Source organism: Onychomys torridus, chromosome 2, assembly GCF_903995425.1.
Source record: "Onychomys torridus chromosome 2, mOncTor1.1, whole genome shotgun sequence".
Classification (NCBI taxonomy): Eukaryota; Metazoa; Chordata; class Mammalia; order Rodentia; family Cricetidae; genus Onychomys; species Onychomys torridus.
The window spans coordinates 61,729,756-61,757,455 of NC_050444.1; the positions used below are offsets into that span (position 1 = coordinate 61,729,756).

Here is a 27,700-nt window from a genome sequence, read left to right on the forward strand (position 1 = left end):
CGGGATCCTCTTGAATAAGGGCTGTCACCACAAAGATGAAGCACGTCTGTGAGTAGAGCCAGAGTCTGTTCCGTACACATCACTTAGGTAGGAATAGCGGGTGGTGCCTGATAAACAGCAGCCCGGAAGCTGAAGGATCAGAGACGTTGGTGTAGGTGTACAGTAGATGGCGTGACCTGCAGGTTCATATCTCTAACCTGGAAATAGTAACACGTTCATCTGTTGCTAACACCATTTAGGTCGAGAGGAGAACAAAGTAAAGCACATTAAAGAGTATCTTCAGGCTGTAGGCATGTTCCGAGATTTCAATGACCCGTCTCAAGACCCAGACTTCACTCAGGTATGAGAGTGCCCTCCAAACAACACAGTTCTGCTTTCTGAGGCTGCGGTTGTGGGTGTCTGTTTTTCCGCAGGTGACAAAATTGTGGGAAGTTAGTCCCTGTGTTGTCGTAAGGGAATGGGTGGTAAACAATGGAGAGTGAAAAGGTGAAGGGCATAACAAAGTAACTTCTTTATGTGACTGCTGACCTAACCTTCGGGAGTTGAGTGTTCTCTCCCCCAACTCCTGATTGACACTCAGGCATGGCAGACTTTGTTAGGTATCATTATTCCAGTTCTGGAGAGAAATGAGGGCATGTCCGTGGGTCTGTTTACCCAGTGATTTGCTTTGTTTTCTAGGAGTACAAACTGAATCCATGTTTCCGTAAGCAGCCAAAGCTTAGAGTTAACTATTTGGGGTCCCAGTTTTCCTGCATCATCCAGGAGGGAAGTGCTCTTTGAGTTGACAGCCTGTCTTCTGCAGCGATGGCTTGTGGCTACCTTCCTCAGGAGGAAGCCATCTCCCCCTAAAAGCCACGTGTTAGCTACTCTACAGAGCAGCAAATGGAAGACCAGGCAGCCGGTGTCTACCCCACCTCTCTAAGGCCCTGCCAGTCCTATGCTACTCCCGTGCCCATCTTAATATGGGGAAATTAATTTTTGACCTGATAAAAAGATCACTGGCTCCCCTGATTTAGAACATGGCAGCTTGTTTATTTGACTGTTGATTGTTGAGATGTTCTAAGGTTTCTGGTGTGTGATTGTGCTGTTTCTTTATGAATTCTATGATTGCTTTTGGTTTGGGTGAACAGGTTGTGGAGTTAGATTTGAAAACAGTTGTGCCTTGCTGCAGTGGACCAAAAAGACCCCAAGACAAAGTTGCTGTGTCTGACATGAAAAAGGACTTTGAAAGCTGCCTTGGAGCCAAGGTAGGGCCTCTGGACTCTACCCTGTACCTTGCTTCTTTGTGCCCAAGCTTTCACCCCACCTTGTTATGAATCTTCTGAAGCCTGGTACCAAGGACATTTCTTCTCCTTCCTAAACTCCTTCATGATTCCCCATTAGCTATGGGCCTAGCAGCTTCTCTACAGCACATGCCTGCCTATTAATTACAACCCCTGTTTATGCATATGCCCTTTTCACGTGAAAATTCCCCTCCTGCAGTGTTGTTCACCCTATTCACATAGGCTTCAAGTCCCTGGACTTTCATTCATGCCTCTCTGTGTGTACATGCCTCTGCTTATCCCCTGACTTCCTGTTCTATCCAATCCTTAAAGTTCTGATCAGATACTATTCTCTGTAACATGGCCCCGAGCATCTCCTATCAGGAAGTAATCTTTCCCTCTCTTGAAACTCCATACACTCTTTGAGTATGTGTGATATCCCTTACTGATCTGTACCTTTGAACATAAGATTTGCATCATAATCACTGTTACCCAACAAAATTCCCAGCGAGATGGCTGATGTTCAGATTTTCAGTGAGTATCTCCCAAATGAGAGGTTGAGATGGAGTTTATCCATGAGGCATCAGCGTGATACCAGATGTTCGGCTGTATCTTACATTACTGATCAGATTAGTTGAAAGCAATATTAATACAAGTCACCTTTCTCCAGATTTCCATGAGGTCAGAATCGGTAGTCTCAGTCACAACCACTAAACTATATACTTTGCAGGCCAACTTTGAACTGTTAATAGATTTAGTCTCCTATTCTTGGGGAGGGAGGAAAGTGGTTGTTACTCACTTCATCACTGAGCAAGATTCAGGACCCATGGCTACCTTTGTGAATATCTAAAAAGCAGAAAGAAAAGTTTAAATTTTCTGGATCATTTCAAAGTTTACTCAGAGAAGTATTTGTTTTGTTAATAATTGGCACTTAAAATTACTATCAAACTTCTTCCAAAGTGAGAAATTTTGATCACATGCATTTTTCTCATTATAACATATTGTGTGTGCCCTGTTTTCTTTCTTCTAGCATGTAATATTTTCAACCTTCCCTTCCCACAGCAAGGATTTAAGGGTTTTCAGGTTGCTCCAGACCATCACAATGACCACAAGACATTTATCTACAATAATAGTGAATTCACTCTTGCTCATGGCTCTGTGGTAATTGCTGCCATCACCAGCTGCACAAACACCAGTAATCCATCCGTGATGTTGGGAGCAGGTGAGTACATCTGCTTCCATCCTCTGAGTCTCCTGGATGTGGGAGTAGAATTTTACATTTTACAGATATACAGACAACCGGCCCAGAAAATTCCTACGCAGCAAAAAGCATCCAAAGCAAAATATTTGCAGTGGAATTCATAGTGTTTGACAGCCTTTCCTTTTGTGATTAGCACAGAAAATAAGTAGAAAGAAGCAGAGGAAGCTGGATTTCTGCCAGCACCTAGAATCTGAGTCTTCCCTGAGAGAGAATAGAAAAAGAACCCCTTTAAGCCCAGCAGGGAGACTTTGCACTGTCTTGGTGCATTGGCAGATGCAGCTGGACCAGGGCACAGGTCCCTGGCTGATGATGAAGCTCGGTGTACCAGCCTGATGTGCAATGCTGTGAGGTAGTTAATAGTTAAATGAAGAGTTCAATGTTACAAGATCTCCTTAGTTCTGGTGTTTAATCACCTTGAGAGCTTCCCTTGGGTCCAGAGACCAGGTTCAATAGTTTCTTCTTCTTCTTCTTCTTCTTCTTCTTCTTCTTCTTCTTCTTCTTCTTCTTCTTCTTCTTCTTCTTCTTTTTAAGATTTATTTATTTATTATGTATACAGAAAAGGGCACCAGATCTCATTACAGATGGTTGTGAGCCACCATGTGGTTGCTGGGAATTGAACTCAGGACCTCTGGAAGAGCAGTCAGTGCTCTTAACCTCTGAGCCATCTCTCCAGCCCCAATAGTTCTTTCTTAAAGGGCCTATAAGGAAAACCTTCTTAGAGTTCATCTTTGCCACCTAAACTTTCCATACTTACGTGGAACAAGCCAGTTTTCTCGGGGAACACCAGCAACTGCCCATGGCCTGTGTATCCTCATTTCCTCCCCTCTTCTCTCTGCCTCATTTCTTCTCTCTGCCTCATTTCTTCCTCTCAGCTGTTACGCTTCCTGAGTCAGAGCATGCGCCATTCTACTACGGTCCTGATGGGGCCAGGGCCTCTGATCCTGTGCTTTAGGAATATCTGTGGTCCAGATGTGCTGTAGGCTGCCAGTGTTCTCTTCCAATCAGTACACAATCTGTGTATTTCAGAAAAGGCCTTTCCTGATAGCATTTTCGTCTGAATCCAAACAGATAATTTTAGATCATTTTTCCTCCAAAAATTAAAAACTCATAAGATATCCCTAACTGGTTTGGGATTTATTTTGTTTGTTTATTTGGTTGGTTGGTTTTGTTTTGATGAACTTGTATAAGCCCAAACCGGTCTGACTCACAGAGGTTTTACCTCCTAGTTGCTGGAATTAAAGATGTAAGTCACCACGCCAGGCTGGGGTTTGTTTATTAAGAGGAACACAAATCCACCTGCCTCTTGCTTCATCTGCATGACTCAGTGGGGCTTACCGCATGCATGAACTGTCTCTAGGTAGTGAGCTTTTGCTCTGTCAGTCAAGAAATATAACTGGAGGGCTGGAGAGATGGCTCAGAGGTTAAGAGCACTGACTGCTCTTCCAGAGGTCCCGAGTTCAATTCCCAGCAACCACATGGTGGCTCGCAACCATCTGTAATGAGATCTGGCGCCCTCTTCTGTGTACGTAATAAATAAATAAATCTTATCTTTAAAAAGACCTCTTAGTCGTGGGGCTTCAACTGCTACTGAGGCTGCACCTTTACCAATGGCCTTTCACAGTGGCTCTCCAGGACTCCAAAGGAAAAAAAAAAGAAATGTATCTGGAAAAAACCAGGCCTTTTCCTAAAGTGATCTTAACATCTGAGTAGCCAGCCTGCCATGCTGTGTCTCTGTTCACCGTCTTGCAGGGTTGTTAGCAAAGAAAGCTGTGGAAGCGGGTCTGAATGTGAAGCCTTACATCAAAACCAGCCTGTCTCCTGGAAGTGGTGTGGTCACCTACTACCTTCGAGAGAGTGGAGTCATGCCTTATCTGTCCCAGCTGGGGTGAGGGAGAGGGTTTGGTTTGTATGTTTGGTTTGTTTGTGCCGCAGCCATTGTGCTAGTCCTGTGTCCTTCCAGTTATCACCTTACTGGATCCTGTGAACTTCCACAGCCTTTTATCACCAGGTAGATAGACTTAAATCCCAGCTTTCCAAGTGCAAGGGGCGCCTGGGATGGTTGGGTGCCTGGGATGGTTCATCTTAAGAGTGAACCCTGTGCTTCCGTGTGGCAGTCCCTTCTTTCTCCAGAAGAGGGCACCGGTCCTCACTTGCTCTGAGAAGAACTGTGGGCTGGGCGTGGCTGTGCAATTAAGTCTGCCTTTTGGCACGAAAATAATTACTTATGTGGCTGCAGACATTCTAGGCATCGAGGCAAATGAGTGATTAGTCACCATAACAGTTTCTCCAATTCCCGTGTTATTTACTAGTTTGTATAACATCTGTTTCCTCCATGTGTTTCATGAAATTCAAAAGCTTTTGGGAATGCACACTAATAGGAGATGGAGATATTAAATGACACATCTAGTTCCAGCCTTTAAATAGTCTAGATCATTCAACTCCTTGTGTTATGAGTTTGAAAATGTGAGTGGCACAAAAGCTTTTAGGGGGGACAATGTGAGTGGCGTCCTTCTTAGGAAGGAAAACTCTTTGGAATGGCCCTGTCCTAATCTCACTCCACTGCCATTGTTTCTGATCTGTGGCCTCTGGGAAGCGTTCCTGCAGAGGGGCCCACTGAGAGTAGCCATTTCCTGTGCCTTGTTTGATACCTAGGTTTGACGTGGTGGGCTATGGCTGCATGACCTGCATTGGCAACAGTGGACCCCTTCCTGAACCTGTGGTAGAGGCGATCACTCAGGTAACGACAGAGGAGCCTATGTTCTGCAGACCTCTATGTTCTGCAGACCTCTTGTTTGAGTTTATATAACATATGGCAAATTCTGGAAGTTGTAAGACAGTCCTTGGATTCGGGATATGGTAACAGGGGGTATGATAAAATTCACAAGGAGAAATCACTAGCTGTGTAACACTGGACAAGTAGATTAGCTGGTTTGTGCCTTGGTTTCCACAACCGTAAATCGGAGGTGACAGCACCTGTTTTTGAGAATTGCAGTGGTAAAAGTGTTTTGAGCAGTGCCTGGCACCCAGGCAAAATGTCAATGCATGCTGCTTTTGACTACAAAGGACTCTAAAATTGTGTATTGCTGGTCATTTGAAACTTGGTTCAGACTCAGACCGATCTCCTTGGAAATGAACATAAACGACATGGTGTTGGCATGGTTTCTGTTGCCATAGATGAGTAACCCTGAAAAGTCCTGCTGGATCTGTCACTATGGCTAAGTGAAGGGCACATGTCAGCTTCTGGTCTTTCTGGGTAGTCTCACCTGGTCTTAGACTCCAGCAGCAAAAACTGTGATGTTATACGCTGACCTGTGGAGCATCTCTTCTTGAGATACCCTCCCTCCTCCCTGTAGCAGGAGGCATAAGAAAGGGAAGGGTATCTGAAGGCTTTGTCCATATGAGGTGGAAACTGCTGACGTGAGAAGTCTAGGCAGTGCCTTCTTTGTGAACTGAAAACTGTCGATGACTGTGAACTCCCGCCTCCCGCAGGGAGACCTCGTAGCTGTTGGAGTACTGTCTGGGAACAGGAATTTTGAAGGTCGAGTCCATCCGAACACCCGGGCCAACTACTTAGCATCTCCCCCATTGGTAATAGCGTACGCAATCGCAGGGACCATCAGGATTGACTTTGAGAAAGAGCCTTTGGGTAAGATTTTAGTTTTGTAACTATCTTTTTCCAATGAATTGAAAAGTAGGACTAGAAGGAAGTTGCTGCTTTTGTTAATACAAGATGAAGTGCAGAATCTTGAGAGTTGGGCATGGTGCTTCAATCCCAAGACTCAGAAGGCAGAGACAGGCAGATCTCTAGAGGTGAATTCCAGGCTAGCCAGAGCTACACAGTGAGACCTGTCCCTCAACACAAGACTCTAGAGAATGTTAATCCCACCAGTCGAGAATAAGATGACTACCACAATTTAGAGCCAAATTTGAAGCAACCTTTAATTCAATACAGGTGGATGGGCTCTGGCCAGACCCATCTCTGGTTTCCCAGAAAAAAAATGGCCCCTAAGGTGCACACCTTTAATCTCAGCACTTGGGAGGCAGAGGCAGGCAGATCTCTGTGAGTTCAAGGCCAGCCTGGGTTACAAAGTGAGTTCCAGGACAGCCAGGACTGTTACACAGAGAAACCCTGTCTCATGGGCAGGGAAGGGGGTATGGGGGGTGGGGGATTGTCCCTGAGTGACTTAAGTATTAGATTCAATCAGAGGCAAGTATACATCCTGATGTACTTCCAGCCTACATCCAATCGGGGCAAGCATACATCAGGATGTATTTCCTGCCTGTGAGCCTTGTGGCCACATGTGATCAAGCACATCAGTACAGATGTGTCAAACAGACTTGTTTTAGGGGAGTGAAAACATGTGGCTCATTATCTCCCATAATCAATAGCCTCCAGCATTTCAGGAACTATCTGCCCTTGGGCAAGGAGCTTGCAGATCAGAGGCATTTTTGTTTCATGGATCTCTTAGGCATAGTAATTAAAACTTAAAATGTAACTTTGGCTCTCACAAGAGGAGACAAAAGTCTTTTAATTGTTCTTCAGTGTATACCCAAAACACAAAGGAAAGAAGCAAGATTCTTTTGGGGGCAGCAGGTGGCATAAAGGATATAAGGTCCAAATGTATTAGCAATTTGCCATTCTGGAGTCTTCAGAGGCTTTTTGCCTCCCTCTGGCCTCCTGGGATGGGCTCCGCTTTTCTGTACACCCTGTAGGAACACGTTCCAGTCAGATTCTCTCAGTTCGAAGCTCTGCTCTGTCTGCTTCCCCTGGGCTTTTGCCCTCCATGCCTTCCTCACCAGCCCAAGGAGACTAGATAATGTGGAGGCATCCCTTAGATTCGCTTTTAAGAAATGGAACTCTAGCCACGTCATACCGTTGGTCCTCGTTGGTTTTGGATTCTACATTTTTGGTTATGCCTACTCCCTAAAATGTATTTGACCCTCAGTCAGTATTGTCACGGCCCTTCGTGGACAGGAGCACAGGGTGAAAGCTGAATCACCCTGAATCACACATTCAGTGTGACACAGACAAGAGTCACACTGGCTTCTTGTTCCATAAGTCTGTAAGTAAACAAAGGCCCTTTTCATAGTCTACTTGGTGCCATGTTTCACTTTTATGTTCCTTTTGTGATGGTTCTGCTATTTCAGACGGCCCTGGAGCATAATGCTGAATTAGTGTCCAATGTTCTATACACAAGAAGCCTGTGATGTCCCTGGCATTGACACAGGCTTCATTGATTTGTGAGTTAGTGTGCTGTTGGCCTCGAGTCCCCAGTGAAGGACAGTATTATTCAGCCTGCCCCATGTCCATGGAGCACTGGCTTCAGGAACCTCTGAGGGTACCAAAGTCTGCCAGTGACCCGAGTGCCCAACAGAAAATGACCAAGTACTTCAGTTATGCGCAGACCATCCCTAAGACACGCGTTACACCTGTGATAGTGTCGGTGCTGCACGCCTGCTGTGAGGGAATAATGAGAGGGAGCATGTTCGACGCAGGCACTTTTTTTTTTTTTCTGTTTCAGTCTATAGTCCATTGAATTAACAAATACAAAATCTATAAGCTGGAGACCAAACTGTCCATAAGTGCCTTTAAATTAGAGCACATACTACCAGGTTATGTGTTAATCAGTTGATGGCAATGTGACCTATAAGAAGAGATAGTCGTCTTTGTTTGCACAACTGTTCCTGGAGGGACAGACCTGACTGTGATAATGAAAATGGTGTTAGAAGAAATGTCTCCTTGGTAACGTGTTTCTCCAGGAGTGAATGCACAGGGCCAGCAAGTATTTCTGAAGGATATCTGGCCAACTCGAGATGAGATCCAGGCGGTGGAGCGGCAGTATGTCATCCCGGGGATGTTTAAGGAGGTCTATCAGAAGATAGAGGTGAGACACATCACTGCATGCACACTGCTAAGTGTTTGCTTTTTGTCATCTCTGCAGACCTGAGGCCACAAGGGCATGAAGCAGAGAGAGATATGCATTCCTTCCTCTGACCAGGGCAGGGTTACGGGGTACTCTTCTCCCATGATTCATGGTTTTACAAAACCCACATGCCACAGATCGGGACAAGGATGTGATGCACAGCCTCAGTAACAGTCTTTAGATCCATCTCTGGCAGTTTTGCCATGATGGTCACTATATTTAGTCACTGGAGTGCAGTCAGTGATTGAATGCACCTCTCAAAGAATCATTTGAATGTTAAAAAAAAAGTCTTAAAATAGGATGTGCCAACTTTGTTGAAATGAGAACAAAAGTAGTACATTTTAAAATAGGAGAAAAGAGGCATGTTGGTACACGCCTTTAATCCCAGCACAGCACTGGGAGACAGAGGCAGGTGGATCTCTGGGAGTTGGAGACTAGCCTGGTCTATATAGTAAGTCCCAGGACAGCCAGAGTTACATAGTGAGACCCTGCCTCCAAATAAACAAATGGAGAAAATGAATGGGGTTCAGTCTCCTTTTATAAATAAATAAATGAATGAATGAATGAAGAAAATGAGTGGGGTTCAGTCTCCTTTTATAAATGAATGAATGAATGAATGAATGAATGAAGAAAATGAGTGGGGTTGAGTCCCCTTTTCCAGGCCTCAGTTACACTCGTCCCTGCTGGCCACCGTCTTCCGACAGGGTTTGAAATGAGAGCAGCACTATAGGACAGGGGCCATGGAATTCTCTCATTGCTCCCTTCCACAAGCTACTCACTGGGAAACGGTATCTGGGAGCTCATCGGCCATCTGATTGAAAATGTTTGTGCAAAGATCAAGTTAAGGGATCTATGAAGAAAATTCAAGCCAACTTAAATGCACAGTGGCTGTCATTTTACTCGCTATTGTCCATGTGGCCCAGAAGTCCAAATTTTAAATGAATATATTCATTATCCATTGGTTCCATCATGAACAGGGGTGGGACTCAGGAGGCCCCATCCACTCCTGAGGAGCAGTTGGCAACACTTAATGGTTGCTGGGGAAGAGGAGTCATTTCCGTCAGCAGTGTAGCCACTGATAAGGTATCCAGGCTCCCATAAACCACCTGACCCACGTTTATACACGCAATGCTAATTAAACTCAGCACATGGGGGGGCGTGAAAATAGAAGAGGTGTTAGGTGGGAAGGAGGGAATGCAGTTAGACTTGGAGGGGACATGAGAGGATAATGGGGGATATGCTCTGGACATTGTATCCATGTATATGAAATCATAAAAAAGAAAATGTATACACATATATTGGAAATAAAAGTAACTAAAACTTAGCAATTAAAAACAAAAGCATTTTGTGTCTGTGGGTGCAGAGCCAGTAGAGGCCTGTTGTTGGTTGTTTTACTCTTGAAGGACCCGCCATCCAGCCCCCAAATACATCACATGGAGATTTATTCTTACTTATAAATGCCTGGCCTTAGCTTGACTTGTTGCTAACCAGCTTTACTTAACTTAAATTTATCCTGTCTATCTTTGGCCTTGGGGCTTTTCTCTCTCTCTCTCTCTCTCTCTCTCTCTCTCTCTCTCTCTCTCCTCCCTCCCTCCCTCCCTCCCTCCCTCTCATGATGTATACAGTATGCTGGCCTGCATGTGTCCCTGCAGGCCAGAAGAGGCCACCATGTGGTTGCTGGGAAGTGAACTCAGGACCTCTGGAAGAGCAGTCGGTGCTCTTAACCAATGAGCCGTCTCTCCAGCCCCTCTATTCTTGTATAACTTTTCTTTCCTTCTTACTCTGTTGCTGGCTGGGTGGCTGGGTGGCTCTGTGGCTGGGTGGCTGGATGGCGGGGAGGCTGGGTGGCTGGGTGGCTCTGTGGCTGGGTGGCTGGGAGGCTGGGAGGCTGTGTGGCTGGGAGGTTGTGTGGCTGGGTGGCTCTGTGGCTGGGTGGCTCTGTGGCTGGGTGGCTGTGTGGCTGGGAGGTTGTGTGGCTGGGTGGCTCTGTGGCTGGGTGGCTGGGGTGGCTGGGTGGCTCTGTGGCTGGGTGGCTGTGTGGCTGGGTGGCTGGGTGGCTGGGTGGCTCTGTGGCTGGGTGGCTCTGTGGCTGTGTGGCTGGGAGGCTGGGAGGCTGTGTGGCTGGGAGGTTGTGTGGCTGGGAGGCTGTGTGGCTGGGAGGTTGTGTGGCTGGGTGGCTCTGTGGCTGGGTGGCTGGGAGGCTGGGTGGCTGGGTGGCTCTGTGACTGGGTGGCTGTGTGGCTGGGTGGCTGGGAGGCTGGGTGGCTGGGAGGCTGTGTGGCTGGGAGGTTGTGTGGCTGGGTGGCTCTGTGGCTGGGTGGCTGGGAGGCTGGGTGGCTGGGTGGCTCTGTGACTGGGTGGCTGTGTGGCTGGATGGCTGGGAGGCTGGGTGGCTCTGTGGCTGGGTGGCTGTGTGGCTGGGTGGCTGTGTGACTGGGTGGCTGTGTGACTGGGTGGCTGTGTGACTGGGTGGCTGTGTGGCTGGGTGGCTGTGTGGCTGGGAGGCTGGGTGGCTGGGAGGCTGGCCCCTGAAATCTTCCTTCCTCTCTTGATCCTTCTCATCTCCTCTCAGATTCTCGGTCTGTTCATCCTCACTGCCTGCCAACTCCGCCTATTTCTCTCTCCTGCCTCACTGTTGGCCATTCAGCTCTTTATTAAGCCGTCAGGTGTCTTAGACAGGCACAGTAACGCAGCTTCACAGAGTTAAACAAATACAACATAAACAAAAGTAACACATTTTACAATAGTATTCCCCAACAGGGCCTCGGCCTGCACAAGCAAAAGTCATCCCACCTGAGCTGACATCGTCTACTGAGGGCCACCCTGAGGGGTGGATTGAGTTCCCCAGACCCCCGCTGGCTCTTAGCTGGAGGCTTCCCTCAGCACTGCCTCCACAGCTTCTTGACAGTTCGTCATGGTAGACAGTTCCATCAGAGCAATGGTGAGAAGGCAGTGTCTTCATGGGAGCCGTCCCCTGTAGAAAGCTTGTTTAAGACTCCTGTCACTCAAAGTGGCTTTTAGTGGACCTCTTTTGAATGTTTTGTATTTATATATCAAGCCTTTCCTGGACTGGAATGTGATTAATTCTTTCCCCTTTGTTTAAAGACGGTAAACAAAAGCTGGAATGCCTTAGCAGCCCCATCAGAAAAGCTGTATACGTGGAACCCCAAATCTACATACATTAAATCACCGCCCTTCTTCCAGAACTTGGTATGAATTTTATTATAGTTTTAGATAGTATATTTTTAAATTTTATTTATTATTCTGTGTATATGATGTTAGTATATGAGCATGGGCAAAAATGTGCCATGACACAGTGTGGAAGTCAGAAGAGCTGGTTGAATCAGTTCTCTCCTTCCACAGTGGGTCTCAGGGTTAGACTCAGGTCACCAGGCTTGGTGTTGGTGGCAAGAACATTTACCTGGAGCCATCTCACCGGCCTAACATTTGTGTGCGTACGAGTAGCTTGCTTGCATGTATGTCTGTGTACCAATGTGTACAGTGGGGAGCGGAGTCAGAAGGCGGCATTGGATCCCCTAGACCTAGAGTTACACAGTTATGAGCAATTGGTGCTCCTGACCTCTGAGCTATCACTCTAGCCCCTGGCTTTTTATTTTTTCACATAAGTTCTTTAAAGGATGTTTTTCCTTGTATAGTCTTACCCCACAGACATGTGCTGGCTGCCCATTACAATAAAACCTTTCATACTCCAGCAGATAATGCTGGGAGTGCTGTAGGAGGCTGGGAGGTTGGGCTGTAGGCACCATTTCTCTGGCCAGAGGTTCTGTGTGGCTGTGCAAGGACATCCTAGTGAGTAGATACCATCTAGATGAGGACCAACTAAGGTCTACAGGACTGGTCCAGGAGAATATCCTCCTTGCCATATTTATTTAAATCTTACACTCCATGATGGATTGCTATGGAGATGGGTGGGAGGAGAAGTCAGCATCCCAGCCATCTGAAGAATTACATGGAGGTGCAGAAAGAATGTCCTTACAGCTGCATTCCTATTGCCTTTGAGGGTCAATGCCAATACTTCACCTTCTTTCGAAGGTTCGGATGTGAATGTTTCAGTTTACCTTACTTCTAATTGTGAACAATGTTGCCATGAGCCAGTAAAGTGGAATTTTCCATGCATTGATGTAGCATTCACGGTCTGGTTCACCTGGTTGAGCTCACCTGGTGACTTACTTGTCTGGGAAACCTGGGCAAATGCTGGCTTGTGCATTCTTCCATAGACTTTAGATCTCCAGCCACCCAAGTCTATAGTGGATGCCTATGTGCTACTAAATTTAGGAGATTCAGTAACAACAGACCATATCTCTCCGGCGGGGAATATTGCAAGGAACAGTCCTGCTGCTCGCTACCTGACCAACCGAGGGTAAGTGTGGGTGCGGCGGGGAGACGGAAGGCAAGAGAGGAGGAGACCACCTGGCATTTCTCCTCTCACGTGGTGCCTGTGGGATCACACTGTGTTCTTTCCTTACTGAGGTTATTTTCCAGCTTATTTTCCTGCTTTTGTTGCCTAGTTAGCACCATAGGAAAGCTCGTGAATAACAAGTGACCAAGAGCTTCCTAAGGCTCAGCGTCAGCCCTCTCCCAAGCTGTGGCAGAGCCTGCTGGAGACCGAGCAGTGGTATATCCTGACATTCATTGTCATGTCCTGTTGAGACAGTGTGGACAGAACTGCCTCAAGAGTGTGCAGCTCACACACACACAAACACACACACACACACACACACACACACACACACACACACACACACACCCTGCTCACTCCCTCAGACACGCCGATGTCTATAGGAACCTCGGCGTCATCTGCTGCCAGCTAAATACACATAATGAGTTTGGAGGTTCCCAGGTCTGATTCCCAGGAGGTTCATGAGGAGGAAAAACTTTCTGATTTCTGTCCTCTCTTGGAGAGGGGGCTCGGAGCACATTTGAGAAGCAGAACAAACACTTTTTTCTCCGAGGGCAATTGTCCTGACATAGGAGCTCTTTAGGGAAATGATTGTAAGCAACTATAATGCCCCTGTCCCCCAATGCACAAACCCGAAACATTTTGGCTAGGATTTTAGAGGTTCTGAGGCATGTTTGCCTGCTCCTGAAACCCAACCAGAAGTTCTCTTAACCACCAAATACAGGTCTAACAATTCAGTCATGTTAACACTCACCCCAGTATTGTAAGAAACAGGCCAGTGAACTGGCTGCTGTGTCTGTTGAACTATGCTGTTCTTGGCATACAGAGTTCCTTTCATTGGCTCTCACGCATCAAACACAGGAGCAGACATCACTCTTGTGCCTCTGGCCTGTGGTGACTCTTTTCCTCTGGAAAGTCTTGTGTTATATTGCCACTGTGTTGCTTCCCTTTGCCTTGGGGCCCCGATTATTCAGGGACAAATTCAGGCCTACTTCTACTTAGCTTATGGAGCATATCTAGTCGTCTCCCATTCTCCCATCTATCTGACTGGCCTCCCTATTATTTTTAAGTCAGTTTTCACCCTGTATGCAGCTGTGTGAACTTCCTTCTGAGTTAAGAGGATGAATACTCCTTATAGAATGCCTTCTAATTTTCTATCCAGATTTGAAAGACCCTTGAGTTGACCCTGGAGAGTACTGATTCCTGCCCTTCTCTGCCCCTGGTTCACTCTCACAGTTGAGGCTTTGAGGACAGCCTGTAGAGCGGACCCTGGCAGATTCAGTAACATGCTAGCTTTATGGCATTCTCTCATCTATGTGTAAGCTGTTTCCTCTTCACTCATGTCACTAAAGATCTCCCCCTGCTTCTGTTATTAGCCTGACGCCACGAGAGTTCAACTCTTATGGCTCCCGTCGGGGAAATGACGCCATCATGGCCCGGGGGACGTTTGCCAACATTCGCTTGCTGAACAAGTTTCTCAACAAGCAGGCACCTCAGACTGTGCATCTTCCTTCAGGAGAAACGGTGAGTACAGTCCCTCTTCCTTCAGAACTGGTGTCTGTCGGGCTTCAAAGCCTAACTCTTCACAGTGCCTTTTCTTGTCTTCACAGCGGCAGCCTGCCTGACTTCCTAGTTCTTGCCGTGTGTCCATACCTGTGCCATTTAGCCCTGTAGAGATTACAGTTTCTTGCTGCTTAGCAGTTGGGTACCATAGTTCAACTAAGTCTCATTTTGTGGAAGTTGGGCTCAAAAAAGGTCTCTGGTGAAATTCCATATGTATTTAAAGTACTTAAAGACTAAGTTCCAGATTATTCAGGGTATATCTCAAGTGGATATACTGTGTCCCCACAGGTACTGCATCCACAGCAAAAGGAAGGGCCAAGGAGGCCCTCTGAGGTCTGCCCAGTCCTGAAGGAGCTGTTTGAGGCTGGTGTACATGCTGGAGTTGTTTGTCTGTAGATGTGGGTGTGTGGGGTGAGCTCTGTACCCAGAGCCACCTGAGGTGAGGCCCTAGCTCCAGTTATTTACCTCCCTGGGCCTTTCTATACATTTGTGAGCTAGAAATAACAGCAGCCTTATGTGGCTCTGAGGTTTAAAACAGGATGGGATGGATAGCCTATAAGATCTAGGATGGTAGTAGCACATCTGTAGGTCCCCAAGGAGTGGAGCCTGCCAGCTTCCCTTTTTTTCTTCTTCTATTTTTCTTTTACTAAAAATGGATTTTTTTATACAATATATTCTGATTACAATTCCCCAGCAAGAACAACTTCTCTGTGTTCCTCTCTAATTCCCCTCCCATCCAGATCCACAAAACAGAACAAAACGAACAGGCTGGGCATGGGTGGTGCATGCCTTTAATCCCAGCACTCAGGAAGCAGAGGCAGGCAGATCTCTGAATTCGAGGCCAGATCTACAGAGTGAGTTCCAGGACATCTAAGACTTCACAGAGAAACCTTGTCTCAGAGCAACCAAAAAGGAAAACAAAACAAACAAGCAAACAGAAGAAAAAATAAAGCACAAGAAACGCATATAGAGGCAGAGACAAATATGTTCACACACACATGAACCCTATAAAACACAGAACCAGAAGCTGTAATATATACACAAAGGACCCTGTGAGTTTTTTTTTTTTTTTTTAAATGCCCTGATAAAATATTATGAGACAAAAAAACAGCCTCCAAAGATGCCATTGAGTTACTTTGGTGTTGACCATCTACTGCTAGGCATGGGGCCTGCCCTTAAGATTGGTTTGTATCCCCAGTGAGACTCCATTGGAGAAAACAAGTTCCTCATTTGCAAGTGGTGGTTGTGATAGATTCGGGTTAGGGATGTGGACTTAGGTACACATCTCCTCTCAGCCCTGGGACTCTATCTGCTCCATACCTGTGCAGACCTGTGTGTGCTTTTTGGTCTTTCTGAGTTCATATGTGCCTCCTTCCTGCTGTGTTTCCATAGCCTCGATTCCTCGGTGTCCTCCAGCCCCTCTGGCTCTTACACTCTCTCCATCCTCATCTGCACAGTTCCCTGAGCCCTGAAGGGAGGGATTTGATGGAGACATCCCATTTCGGACTGAGTGTTCCAAGGTCTCTCACTCTCGGCCCACTGTCTAGCTGTGGGCCTCTGTATTTCTTCCCATCTGCTGCAGAAGGAAGTTTCTGTGATGATGGCTGAGCAAGGCACTGATCTATTAGGACAGCAGAATGTCATCAGGAGTCATTTTATTGTTACATTTCTTTAGCAGAACAGTATTATTTGGTTTTCCCCCAGGTTCCTGAACTATCTAGCCTCAGGTTCTTGGTCACCCAACCAGTGTCAAGGATGAGTTCCATCTCATGGAATGGGCCTTAAATCAAATCAGATATTGATTGCTGTATTAGTCAGGGTTCCCTAGAGGAATAAAACTTATAGAATGGATGTGTGTGTGTGTGTGTGTGTGTGTGTGTGTGTGTGTGTGTGTGTGTGTATGAGGGATTTATTAGAATGGCTTACAGGCTGTGGTCCAGCTAGTCCAATAATTGCAGTCTATGACAGGTCCAAGAGTCCAGTAGTTGCTCAGTCCACAGAGCTGAATGTCTCAGCTGGTCTTCAGTAGACACCAGAATCCGAAAGAAGTAGGCGCTAATGCCAGTGAAGGAATGGACTTGCCAATAAGAGCAAGAGCAAGCAGGCCAAGAAAGAGCAAGCTTCCATTTTTCATGCCTTTTATATAGGCTGCCAGCAGAAGGTGTGGTCCAGATTAAAGGTATATCTTCCCACCTCACAGATCCAGATTAAAAGAGGATCTTCCCACTTCAAATTACTTAATTAAAAAAAAAAAAAATCCCTCACAGGTGTACGCAGCCATTTGGGTTTTAGTTGATTCCAGATATAGTCAGGTTGACAACCAAGAACACCCATCCCAAGAACACCCATCCCAAGAACACCCATCCCAAGAGCACCCATCCCAAGAGCACCCATCCCAAGAGCACCCATCCCAAGAACACCCATCCCAAGAACACCCATCACAAGAGCACCCATCACAAGTCCAGCCCAGGTCAACTTGACACACAATAATATCACCTTATGCCAAGCTTAAATTCCAAATGAAAGCAATAACCAGTCATGATTACACCTAACATTATATAGCTATCCCACCCAAAATTGCAAACCCACATATCTAAAATAGGTAACATTTCCCTTGAGGGGCATTCTTTTAGTATCTCAAACTTAAACATGACAACCACTGATATTCTCTTAATTGATTTTTATGTTACATCATATAAAAGAAGTCAAGGGAAGAAAACACAAATATCTGTACAAACACATTCTTAACAAAATATAACAGAAACGCTAATGTCATTTATAATACTCACTTCTGCAGCTGGCCACCTAACCTTAGCCTGTATTTATAACTACCTTTCTCTATTACCCAGACTATATTTGCACCACCTTCAGCAAGTACCTCAGCAGGTCTTGGCTCTTTTCCTAAAGGAATGACCTACACCTTCATTCCTGAAGGGTCTTTGTCGTCCTGCCTGGATCAGGCTGTTGTAGTTTCCCATTGACTTTAATCATAGGACATGGTAGCACCAAGAGACACCCTAAAGGATCTCCTGGATTATAGACATAACCTTTCTTACCTCCATGTGGAGAGGCAATCCAGTTTCCCCATGGTAATCTGGATCAATCACCCCTCCTAACGCTGTTATTTCTTTCTTAGCCTGGTGGCTTAAAGGCATCAGAAGCCCAAAGTGACCAGGCGGAAGTCTGAACTCCAGTTCAATGAAATATTTGTTGTGGCTCCTGCAGGAACACTCCCCTCTCTGGAGCCAAAACTTCTAGGTCAGCAGAACTTAAGTTCGAGGGAACAGGAAGCAAAAATTTTTCCTAGTGGTCACTAGGGTGATAATGAGTGGAACTATTCTTTTTCCCACTCCTGATTCCATAGGTCCTGGCTATCGGAGAAATTGCACCATATATTGGACACTGATTCAAAGCATATGCCACCTGCTGGGGAACCCTGTCCCAGCTCTCCAGGCTGTTGCCAGCTAATTGACACTGTATCTGTGTCTTCAGAGGCCTTCCATCTTTCTATCAGGCCATCTTCTTCAGGACAGTGAGAAACATGGTAAAAACACTGGATTCTGTGATCATGGATCCCCTGTCACACTTCTCTAGCTGTTAAGTGAATTCCTTGGTCAGCAGCAATTATGTGTGGATTACCATGACAGTGGATAAGGCATTCTGTAATCCAAGGTTGGTGGTTTAGGCAGAAACATTACATGCAGCAAAAGCAAATCCCTAACCAGAATAAACATCTACTCCTGTCCTTTCTACAAACAAAGTGGTCCAGTGTAGTCAATCTGCCACCAGGTTGCTGACTGGTCACCCCAGAGAACAGTGCCATATGTGAGGCTCAATGTTGGTCTGTGCTGTAGGCAGATCTGACACTTAGCAGCAGCTGTAGCCAGGTCAGCCTTGGTGAGTACAGTCCAAGCTCTCGAGCCCATGCCTGACCCCCATCTCTGCCACCATGGCCATGCTGTTCGTGGGCCCAGTGGGCAATGACAGAGATAACTAAGGAAAGAGGCTGACTGTCCACAGAATAGGTCATGCTATCTACTTTATTATTGAACTCTTTCTCAGCTGGTCACCTTTTGATGAACATTTTTATATGAGGCATAAGTATCTTCACATACTTTGCCCATTTTGGAGAGATCTCTTCACATACTTCTTTCCCAGATGTCTTTCTCACCAATTTGTATCATGTTCTTGCAAGTCTCTGACCATCCAGCCACCCCATTGGCTACTGCCTGTGAGTCAGTGAACAATTGCACATCTGGCCGTTTCTCCTACCAGACAAAACACATGACGAAGGATCTGCCCACTGTGAAGATTTCCCTTCACCGGTGTCTTTCATGGTTGTTCCAGAAAGGGGTTATAATGCTGCATCTGTCCACTTCTGGATGGTGTCTAACATGCAGAACCATCAGTAAACCAGGCCCTAGTCTTCTGTAGGGTTACAGGTCAACCAATTATGGGACGATAGGTGCATGCTTGGCAGCAAATGGCATTGTAATGGGAGTAGAAACCAAAGGCATTTGTGTAACTTCTTCATGTAACTTGCCTGTGCCTTCAAGACCTACTCAGGCCCAATCATGTATATACCACTTCCATTTATTAATGGATTGCTGCTGTGTGTGTCCTACTTTATGACTTGATGAGTCAGATAACACCCAGCTCGTGATAGACAGCTCAGGTCACATGGTAACTTGGTGGCCCATTGTCACACATTCAGTTTCTACTAAGACCCAAGAGCAGGCTTGGAGCTGTCTTTCAAAGAGAGAATGTTTGTCTACAGATGATGATAGAGCCTTGCTCCAAAGTCCCAAAGGTCTATTCTGTGATTTACCCACAAGGGGCTGCCAAAGGCTCCAAGCAGCATCCCTATCTGCCACTGACACCTCAAATACCACATGGTCTGCTGGATCATATGGTCCAAGTGGTAGAGCAGCCTGCACAACAGCTGGGACCTGTTGAAGAGCCTTCTCCTCTTCCAGGCCCACACAAACTAGCAGCTTTCCAACTCACTTGGTATATGGGCCGGAGTGACACACCCCAGTGAGGGATGTGCTATCTCCAGAATCCAAGCAGGCCCACTAGACACTGGGCTGCTTTCTTGGTGGTGGGAGAGGCCAGGTGCAATAACTTATCCTTCACCTTAGAAGGAATCCCTGCATGCCCCACACCAGGACTCCTAAGAATTTCCCCGAGACAGAAGGCCCTTGTATTTTGGTTGATATTTTTCCCCCATCTCTGGTGTGCATATGTACTACTAGCTTTGTGTGGGGCCTAGAATAGAAGAAGGCTCTTCAACAAGTCCAGGATGCTGTGCAGGCTGCACAAGTCAAAAGTGGTTGCTGCCTCTGCTCCCTTGGTCCAATCAGCAAAGTGTTGTCAATATAGTGAACCAGTGTGATAGTTCACTGAAGACACAGACATTCAAGATCCCTCTAAGTTATGACACAGAGCTGGAGAGTAATGTATCCTTGAGATAAACTAAAAGGAAATGGCTTCTGGTGGTTCTAATGGTCAGGTACCAAGAAAAAGGCATTTTCTAGATCAATAGCTGCGTACCATGTACCAGGAGATGTGTTGATCTGCTCAAGTAAGGACACCACATCTGGTAGAGCAGCTACGACTGGAGTCACTGCTTGATTGAGTTTTGACAGTCACCTATCATTCTCCATGATCCATCTGCCTCCTGCACTGGCTAGATAGGAGAATTAATGGGAGATGTGGTGGGATCCATCATCCCTGCATCTTTCAAGTCCTTGATGGTGGCATTAATTTCTACAGTTCTTCTGGTGATGTGATACTGGTTTTGATTCACTATTTTCCCTGGTGGAGGCAGCTTTAAAGGCTTCCATTTAGTCTTTCCAACCATAATAGCCCTCACTCCACAGGTCACAAGACCAATGTGGGAATTCTGCCAACTTCTAAATATCTATTCTAAGTATCTATTAATCTATCCCAATTATGCATTCTATCTACACTTTCTATCTACTTTCTGTTCTATACTTTCTATCTCCTCTCTCGGGGCCTGCTTAGCTTTTAGTCTGGCTATAGGTCTAGAGGCAACTGTTGGTGGGCCCTGAGAGACTTCAGTATTGTCTTACCTGGCATCTTCAGAGAAAGTCATAGTGCTCGTTTATCGGATGATGAAAGATTAATTTCCTAAGTTAAAGGTGGAAAAGGCAATATTTTAGGGGTAGGAATGGGTATCCATCTTCTGCTGAGAGTGGAAAGACCTTGACAGCAGATGAGCAATAAATGGGGACAGTAAGCTATTATATAAGAAAGATAACACACTGAAGACCAAGGGGAAGGTATTACATGAAAGGGTGACAGGCCCATTCAATAACTGTCTTAGTTTGCTTCCTATGATTGTGATAAATCATCATAGCCAAAAACAAGTTGGGGAGGAAAGAGTTTTTCTGACTTACTGGTTATAAATCATCATCAGGGAACCCAAGGCAGGAACCTGGAGGCAGGAGCTGATGCAGAGGCATGGTGGAATGTTGCTTACTGGCTTGCTCCCCTAGCCTTGCTCAGCCTGCTGTCTTATCCAACCCAGGCCCTCTTGCCCAGGGGTGGCCCCACCCACAGTGGACTTGGCCCTCCCACATTAATCATAAATCAAGAAAATCACAAGCTTGCCCACAGGCCAGTCTGGTGGGGGCATTTTCTTCACCGAGGTTCCCTCTTCTAACAGAACTCTAGCTTGTATCAAGTTAAGACACAGACTCCCACAGTTAGTTCACACAGCTGACTGTCTCTGTAGTGGCAGGTAAGTTGTTTCCTTCGGATCCTGCCAGCTTGTTTGGGAAGAAGAAGGCACTTCCTGTTACATAGCAGTTTTCATATTCATGAGTCCTAGCTAATCAGGACATACAGAATCTTTCTAGATTTAGGTAGTAACGTGAAATTAACCCTAGTCCCACCCATCACCAGAATATTAACATGTTGAGTTAAACCCTAGTTTAGAGTTTAACTAAAGTCTTGTATTGGGCCCCTTTCAATTGACTCCCTTTTAAGGGGCTTTATTTTCTGATCAACTTAGCTGTGAATAAATAATTGTTCACAGTCACCAGTGATCCCATCAGATGTCTGGGGAACTCTCAACTCAGCAGAATATCCTGTGGGAAGCAAATGTGTTTGTGGGAGATGTTTCTCATTTATTAAACACGCTGACCTTTCCTGGCCCATTGCTGCAAGCTCACATGCATGCTTCTGCTGCCCCTGCCTTGGCCTGCACCTGGAGGGGCAAGAAGACTTTGCATTTGACATCATTTCTAAACATGCCACCTTGCGTTTTGCTACCTTTTAGAACTGACCACTGCTGGGCCTCTAGTTTTGGGCCCAAACCCAGACTTCATTTAACTTTCAAATGGTTTAGGCAGTGGAAGAGAAGAAAAAGAAAATCTGATGCAGTCCCCCCTTTGCCTCTGATGCTCGAGGATTTGGATCTATAAAATTGGACAGCGGTTACGTTTAGTCAGAAGTAAAGTTCAGCTGGCTAGAAATGAATAGATGAGAGTTACCTGGGGACCAAGAGACCAAGCATATGGGCAGGATTTTGATTTTTCATTGACTTAGCTGTCTTTCTTCTTTCTCAGCTCGATGTGTTCGATGCTGCGGAGCGGTACCAGCAGGCTGGACTTCCCCTGATTGTTCTGGCTGGCAAAGAATACGGTTCAGGCAGCTCCCGAGACTGGGCAGCCAAAGGCCCTTTCCTGCTGGTACGATGGAGCAGGGGCTTCCTGGTGGGGCAGCCTCTCAACTGGGGTGGCAGCAGGGAGGGTGCTTAGAAAGAAATGCCATGGCTTTATTTCCAAGACATTATGCAAGAGCAGATTGTGGAAAGCTTGTGATATTAACCCAGCCTGCTTCTCTGTAGATCTAGACTTCTTCCCATCAAAGGGCAAGTCCAAGGAGAACTGGCTCACATATGCTAGGTGGGCTTAGGACCAGCAGCCATCAGCTCTGAGAGTATCTGAGATAACTTGGGAGAAAAGCCTGTGAGGGCTAACACATTCAGAAATGTATATGTATATGCTGCTATCTTTTTTTTAAAATATATAGGAAAAAATAGCATGACGTTCATAATTGTCACCGCTCTAGAGGCAGTGGGACCTGGGAGAATAGAAGCCACTAAGTGAGGTGGACTAAAGTCTCATGCAGTAGCCAACCTTATTGAGAGCCTCAGACAGTTTATACTGTGAGGGTGAAGAAAGGTCACATGACTAAAGCTCTCATGAGTTTACTCTGTGTACAATCACAAGAACAAGCTGCATGTGGCAAAAACATGTTTTTCCACAGAGATGGACAAAGGATAATTTAAACATTTGATTGAACTGCATAATCAGAGCACGCAATGATGAGTAATCGGAAATAAACTCACTCATGTCTGATACACCTGGGAGAGCACGAAAACACAGTCCAAAGCAGAAATCAAGGTCACAAGACTCTAGTTTCTTGGAGTGTTCTCACAAGCACTCAGAACTCTGCTCACATGACTCCGTTCTTAGAGCATGTTCCGACACATAATTTATTAAGATTATTGTCCTCCGTGAATGTGAAGAGCAAACTGCAAACTCTAAGGGAGCAGTGAGAAGTTCGAACTTCAGAAGTTCGGTTAAGCCGGGTGGTGGTGGCACACACCTGTAATCCCAGCACTCGGGAGGCAGAGGCAGGGGGATCTCTGGGAGTTCAAGGCCAGCCTGGTCTACAGAGCGAGTTCCAGGAAAGGCTCCACAGCTACAGAGAAACCCTGTCTTGAAAAAAAAAAAGTTCGTTTAAAGTAAGAGTAGGTGCTTTTATTCTGAATTACATGTATCTAGTATGTTCAATCATGCACATATATGCAAGTGAATACACATGAGTACCCATACAGCCAGGAGTCAAAGGAAGGATAACTTGCAGTTGATTCTAGCCTTTGGGACCTAAGGCTTGATGGCAAGCACCTTTACCCATTGAGCTATCCCATCACCAAAGGGGCTGTACATTTTATATCAGTAAAACCCATTCTGCCAGTGTTTCTTGACTTCAGAAATACTTGGGGGGACATTTTAGGTGTTCTACTGGGAAAGTCCACTTCAGTTAGTAAAGGTCTAGACATTGGGATTTTAAAAACCTCCTCTGGTGATTCTAATATGCAGAAGGATTAGTACCTACCACTTAACAACCAGGTTCTTAAAACTTAAATGAAATTACACGCACATGCGCGCGCGCGCGCGCGCCCCCCCACCTGCACCTCACACCCCTGCAAGGTTCTGGTGCAGTAGATCTGAGGTGGTATCTAGGAATTTATAACTAGTAGGAAAGAAAGCCTAGTTAACCCAGTTCTCTGCTCTATGGGTTACTGCTATATATTGCCAATTACACCCTAATAATAAAAGGTCCTTCATAGGAAGCTTCATAGCAAACTGGACAGTGCAGATTGGTCCTGGAATAGGAATTATGAAAGTAGTGAACACTAATCATTTGCTTGGTAGTGCAGTCTCTCTCAATTAAACCCTTGGTATCTGCTGGTATGTACCCACAGTAAAAGAAAACCCAAGGAAAAGAAAATGATTTTTTTATATTGCTTTGTGATATACACTGCAGATACAAATTAGCTAAGGGCTCTTGTATCTCAAAGTGGTTAAATGCATGGTCTGACCATAAGGGTTCAAATACTGTATCCCACTGTAAACCCCCTTAGTAAGAGGGAAAGGTAACCACATCTTCTGGCCTCGAAGTCGGTGGAGGGCAGGAGAGAATTCAAACAAGTGCTTATAGAGTGCTGGGATACTGTAGGCAGTCAGGTAAGACTCACTTCTGAGTTACTGATGGCTAGAAGGTAGCGTTTTAGATGAACAACCAGCAGGTACTGAGAATCTAGCTGTGAGTATTTCTGAGGAATGTGGAAAGTTTCTGTGTATGTCTTAAAGAAGAGGTTGGAGCTGTCCAAACTTCTCTCTTGGCTCATCAGGGAATCAAAGCTGTCCTGGCAGAGAGCTATGAGCGTATTCACCGCAGTAACCTGGTCGGGATGGGGGTGATCCCCCTTGAGTATCTTCCCGGTGAAACTGCGGACTCTCTGGGCCTCACGGGTCGGGAACGGTACACCATCGACATTCCTGAAAACCTTAAGCCGCGAATGAAGGTTCAGATAAAGGTAAGCCAAGCTTCTGCAAGTAAGACCTGAAGCAAGGGCCTATCGTTTGTAACCCATCGATAGGAAGAAATCAGTGGAGGGAGCGGGGTTAACTGGGGATGGCATTAGACTGAAGCCTACTGGTACTGTCCACCTCCTGATGGCATAGGAAATACCCGCTGATTATCATAGTTTTCTGAAGTCACAGTATTTATCGATTCCCTCTGAACTCCTGTCCCCAGACACCCCCATTCTCTCAGTCTCTTTCAGCCCAAGGTATAGTGATGGAAGTTCAGAGGTGACACTTTCCTGTTATCTAGAAGCTTCCCTTTTTTCTGCTTTAATGAAAATATGATCACCAGGTCCTGTGTGCATTCCCTCCATGAGCCCCATCTGAGGCCCCAAGCTTTAATTAGCCCAGGGGTTGTGGTTTAAGTGAGAAATGTCCCCCAGTCTCCAGCATTGGACCTTGGGTAACCAGTGGTGCCTGGGCAGCTCAGGGGTGCAGCCTCGTGGAGGAAGTGTGTTACTGGGGGCAGAGAGTTCAGAGTCTCACAAGTACAGTTTCCTCTCTCTGCTTTGCACTTGGGTGGTCGAGGAGATGAGCTCTCAGCTTCCTGCTCCCTCCTGCAGCCATGCGTGCCACGTGCTGCCGTGCCTCCCCACCATGATGTCTTAGCCCTCTGGAGCCACAAGCCAAGATAAACTCTTGCTTCTCTAAGTTGCTTTGGTCATGGCATTTGACCCGGCAACAGAAAGTAACTAAAATGGAGGTGATGACATGTCCTTAGGGAGGCAAGAATAAAGTGCCCAGCACTAGAGTCCCAGGGAGACGACACTACAGAGGCAGCTGCTGAGAGCCCAGGACGACCCCAGTGAGCAGCTGAAACAGCCTCAACAAGACCTCTGCTGCCTAGAGCATGTCCAGAAAAGACTTAGGAGGAAGCATCACAGTGTCACTCAAGCTGCTGTCATGGGGGACTACCTTGTTCCCACATGCCCCTTACCCACATCATAATTCTGCAGTGTTTCTCAACCTTCAGTGGGCACATAAATCCCCAGGGGTCTTGTGGAAATACACATGCTAACCCAGTAGGTCTGGCTGAGTGCAGAGACCACCGGTTCCATATGCTGCTGACACTAGGCATATGGACCACACCTTCACTGAAGCTAGTGGGCAGCCGGGTGGAATCTCCCTGAGGCATGTGTCTCGACCTCTTATTCAGCAGCGCTCTGCCTCCTTGCCGTTACAGCTGGACACTGGGAAGACCTTCCAGGCCGTGATGAGGTTTGACACTGATGTGGAACTCACTTACTTCCATAATGGAGGCATCCTGAACTACATGATCCGCAAGATGGCCCAGTAGGTGCTGGCCTCTCAGGAGATCCACCGTTGGTGCTAGACCCAACGAGGTACCAGGTCCCAGCTGGCAGAGACCTGGTAAAGCAGCCACCTCTACCTCTAAGGAGGGTGCTGCCAAGATGAGCAAGTGGGCACTGCCATTGCTGGAGGCACAGAGCCAGGAGTTTCTACATTCTTGATTTGTTAATCTTCTTACCCTTTTCTATAATTTGGAATCGAGGATCATGGGAAAGTTAGTCGTACCAAGAAAAGAACTACCTTGTCTTTAAGTTACTGATCACCGGACATTGATTTTCACCAACTAATCTTCAGCTGAACACTAGCCAGTATTCTCAGAAGTGTCTCCTCCTCTTTTTATTACTCTATGTTTGTCTCTGCTCAATGAAACCCTTCCCCGAGCGTCCGTTCCTCTATACATTACACCATTGTTAACTGAGATAGGTAAGAACTTCTTCACACTTCCAATCTTAGCAGTGACGTCCTTCCTCCTTCTTGGTGAGCAAAGACCTGGTGGATGGTCAGCCATCAGAAGTATTTGATTATGTACCTTCTAATCAACATGAGAGAGATCATCTCTTACCATTTTCAACATTTGAGAGGGGGGCCTTTGTTTGAAAGTAACTGGGGAGAGAGACGGGATTTCTAATTTGAATAAGATTAAATATATTTTCATGAAAATGTGTTGGCTTTGGAATTGAGTTCTGTTGGGAATGTGACCACAGTGCTGTGACACTGAGCCATATGAGCCCTGAAAGGCCTTCATGCCTGCTGTTTCTACCACTGTATCTGGACTGCAGACCCAGGGGAATGTTGAGGAGCCTCTGTGTGAGCTGCCTGTTGGAGAGAGAGCAGGAGACGAGATGGGTCCCTCTACCTTGGTCTCAGCAGCAGCAAGGAGCAAATCATGGCTTCTTGGTGTCCTAAAATTTCATAACTGGAATTATTTCATGGAATGCCTTGTTCTGCTCAGGTTGCTGTAACAAAATGCCACAGACTATAAATCATCCATCCCCACGCTGTTTGGGAGCGTGTTGGAGAGTGTATGTGTGCACAAACATGCACACGCATGCACACACACACACACACACACACACACACACACACACACACCTTTATTTTCTGTCTAGAGACTGGCTTGCCACAATTTCCTTGGCTCTCACACTGGGAGCCTGGTTTCCTTGAGTCTGTATGAGAACTAGATCTGAGGATGTTACACATGCAATTCTATGCATGGCCTGATCCCTGAGCCTTGACTTTAGACCAGCCAGCGCCTCTCTTATGGATTAAAATTTCCACTGGGGGAGGGGCTGCCTTATCTCTTAATTTTTTTTAACTGAAAAGTAAAAATTGTACTTTGTACATGATTTTTTTAAATATGTAAACATTGTAGAGTGACTGAATTAGGCCTCACATATTTATTTTTTGAGGTGAAAACACTTTCAAGAATATATTTTTAAAAGAATATATAATGTATAGGTATTAACAGCAGTCACCATGCTGTACCACAGAACTCCTAAGTTCCTTCCTCCTGCATGAAATCCCATATTCTTTCATGTTTTCATATGTAGCTTGATATACATTCTCCCATTGATTCCATAACTGACTCTTCACTGCTTCCTTTTTATTTTGCTGATTGTCTGAGCACCTTGTTTTTTGTTTTGTTTTGTTGTTTGTTTGTTTGTTTTTGTCAGAACTGAGGACCAAACCCAGGGCCTTGAGCTTGCTAGGCAAGCGTTCTACCACTGAGCTAAATCCCCAGCCCCTGTCTGAGCACCTTGTAATTACTGCTG

At 46.1% G+C, this 27,700-nt stretch overlaps 1 protein-coding gene across 1 annotated transcript in view; it reads left to right on the top strand.

The window, feature by feature from the left end:
* The window catches only part of Aco1 (aconitase 1), a 67,245-nt gene extending 40,657 nt beyond the window's left edge, over nucleotides 1-26,588 (top strand). The window contains exons 9-21 of the mRNA XM_036178182.1: nucleotides 240-340; nucleotides 1,131-1,247; nucleotides 2,325-2,484; nucleotides 4,273-4,408; nucleotides 5,176-5,260; nucleotides 6,013-6,169; nucleotides 8,284-8,408; nucleotides 11,553-11,657; nucleotides 12,686-12,828; nucleotides 14,244-14,391; nucleotides 22,026-22,148; nucleotides 24,383-24,568; nucleotides 25,801-26,588. Coding sequence (XP_036034075.1) covers nucleotides 240-340; nucleotides 1,131-1,247; nucleotides 2,325-2,484; nucleotides 4,273-4,408; nucleotides 5,176-5,260; nucleotides 6,013-6,169; nucleotides 8,284-8,408; nucleotides 11,553-11,657; nucleotides 12,686-12,828; nucleotides 14,244-14,391; nucleotides 22,026-22,148; nucleotides 24,383-24,568; nucleotides 25,801-25,914 — 1,700 coding nt within the window. The 3' untranslated portion in view covers nucleotides 25,915-26,588. The remainder of the gene's footprint in view (nucleotides 1-239; nucleotides 341-1,130; nucleotides 1,248-2,324; nucleotides 2,485-4,272; nucleotides 4,409-5,175; nucleotides 5,261-6,012; nucleotides 6,170-8,283; nucleotides 8,409-11,552; nucleotides 11,658-12,685; nucleotides 12,829-14,243; nucleotides 14,392-22,025; nucleotides 22,149-24,382; nucleotides 24,569-25,800) is intronic.
* The last annotated feature ends 1,112 nt before the right edge of the window (nucleotides 26,589-27,700 follow it).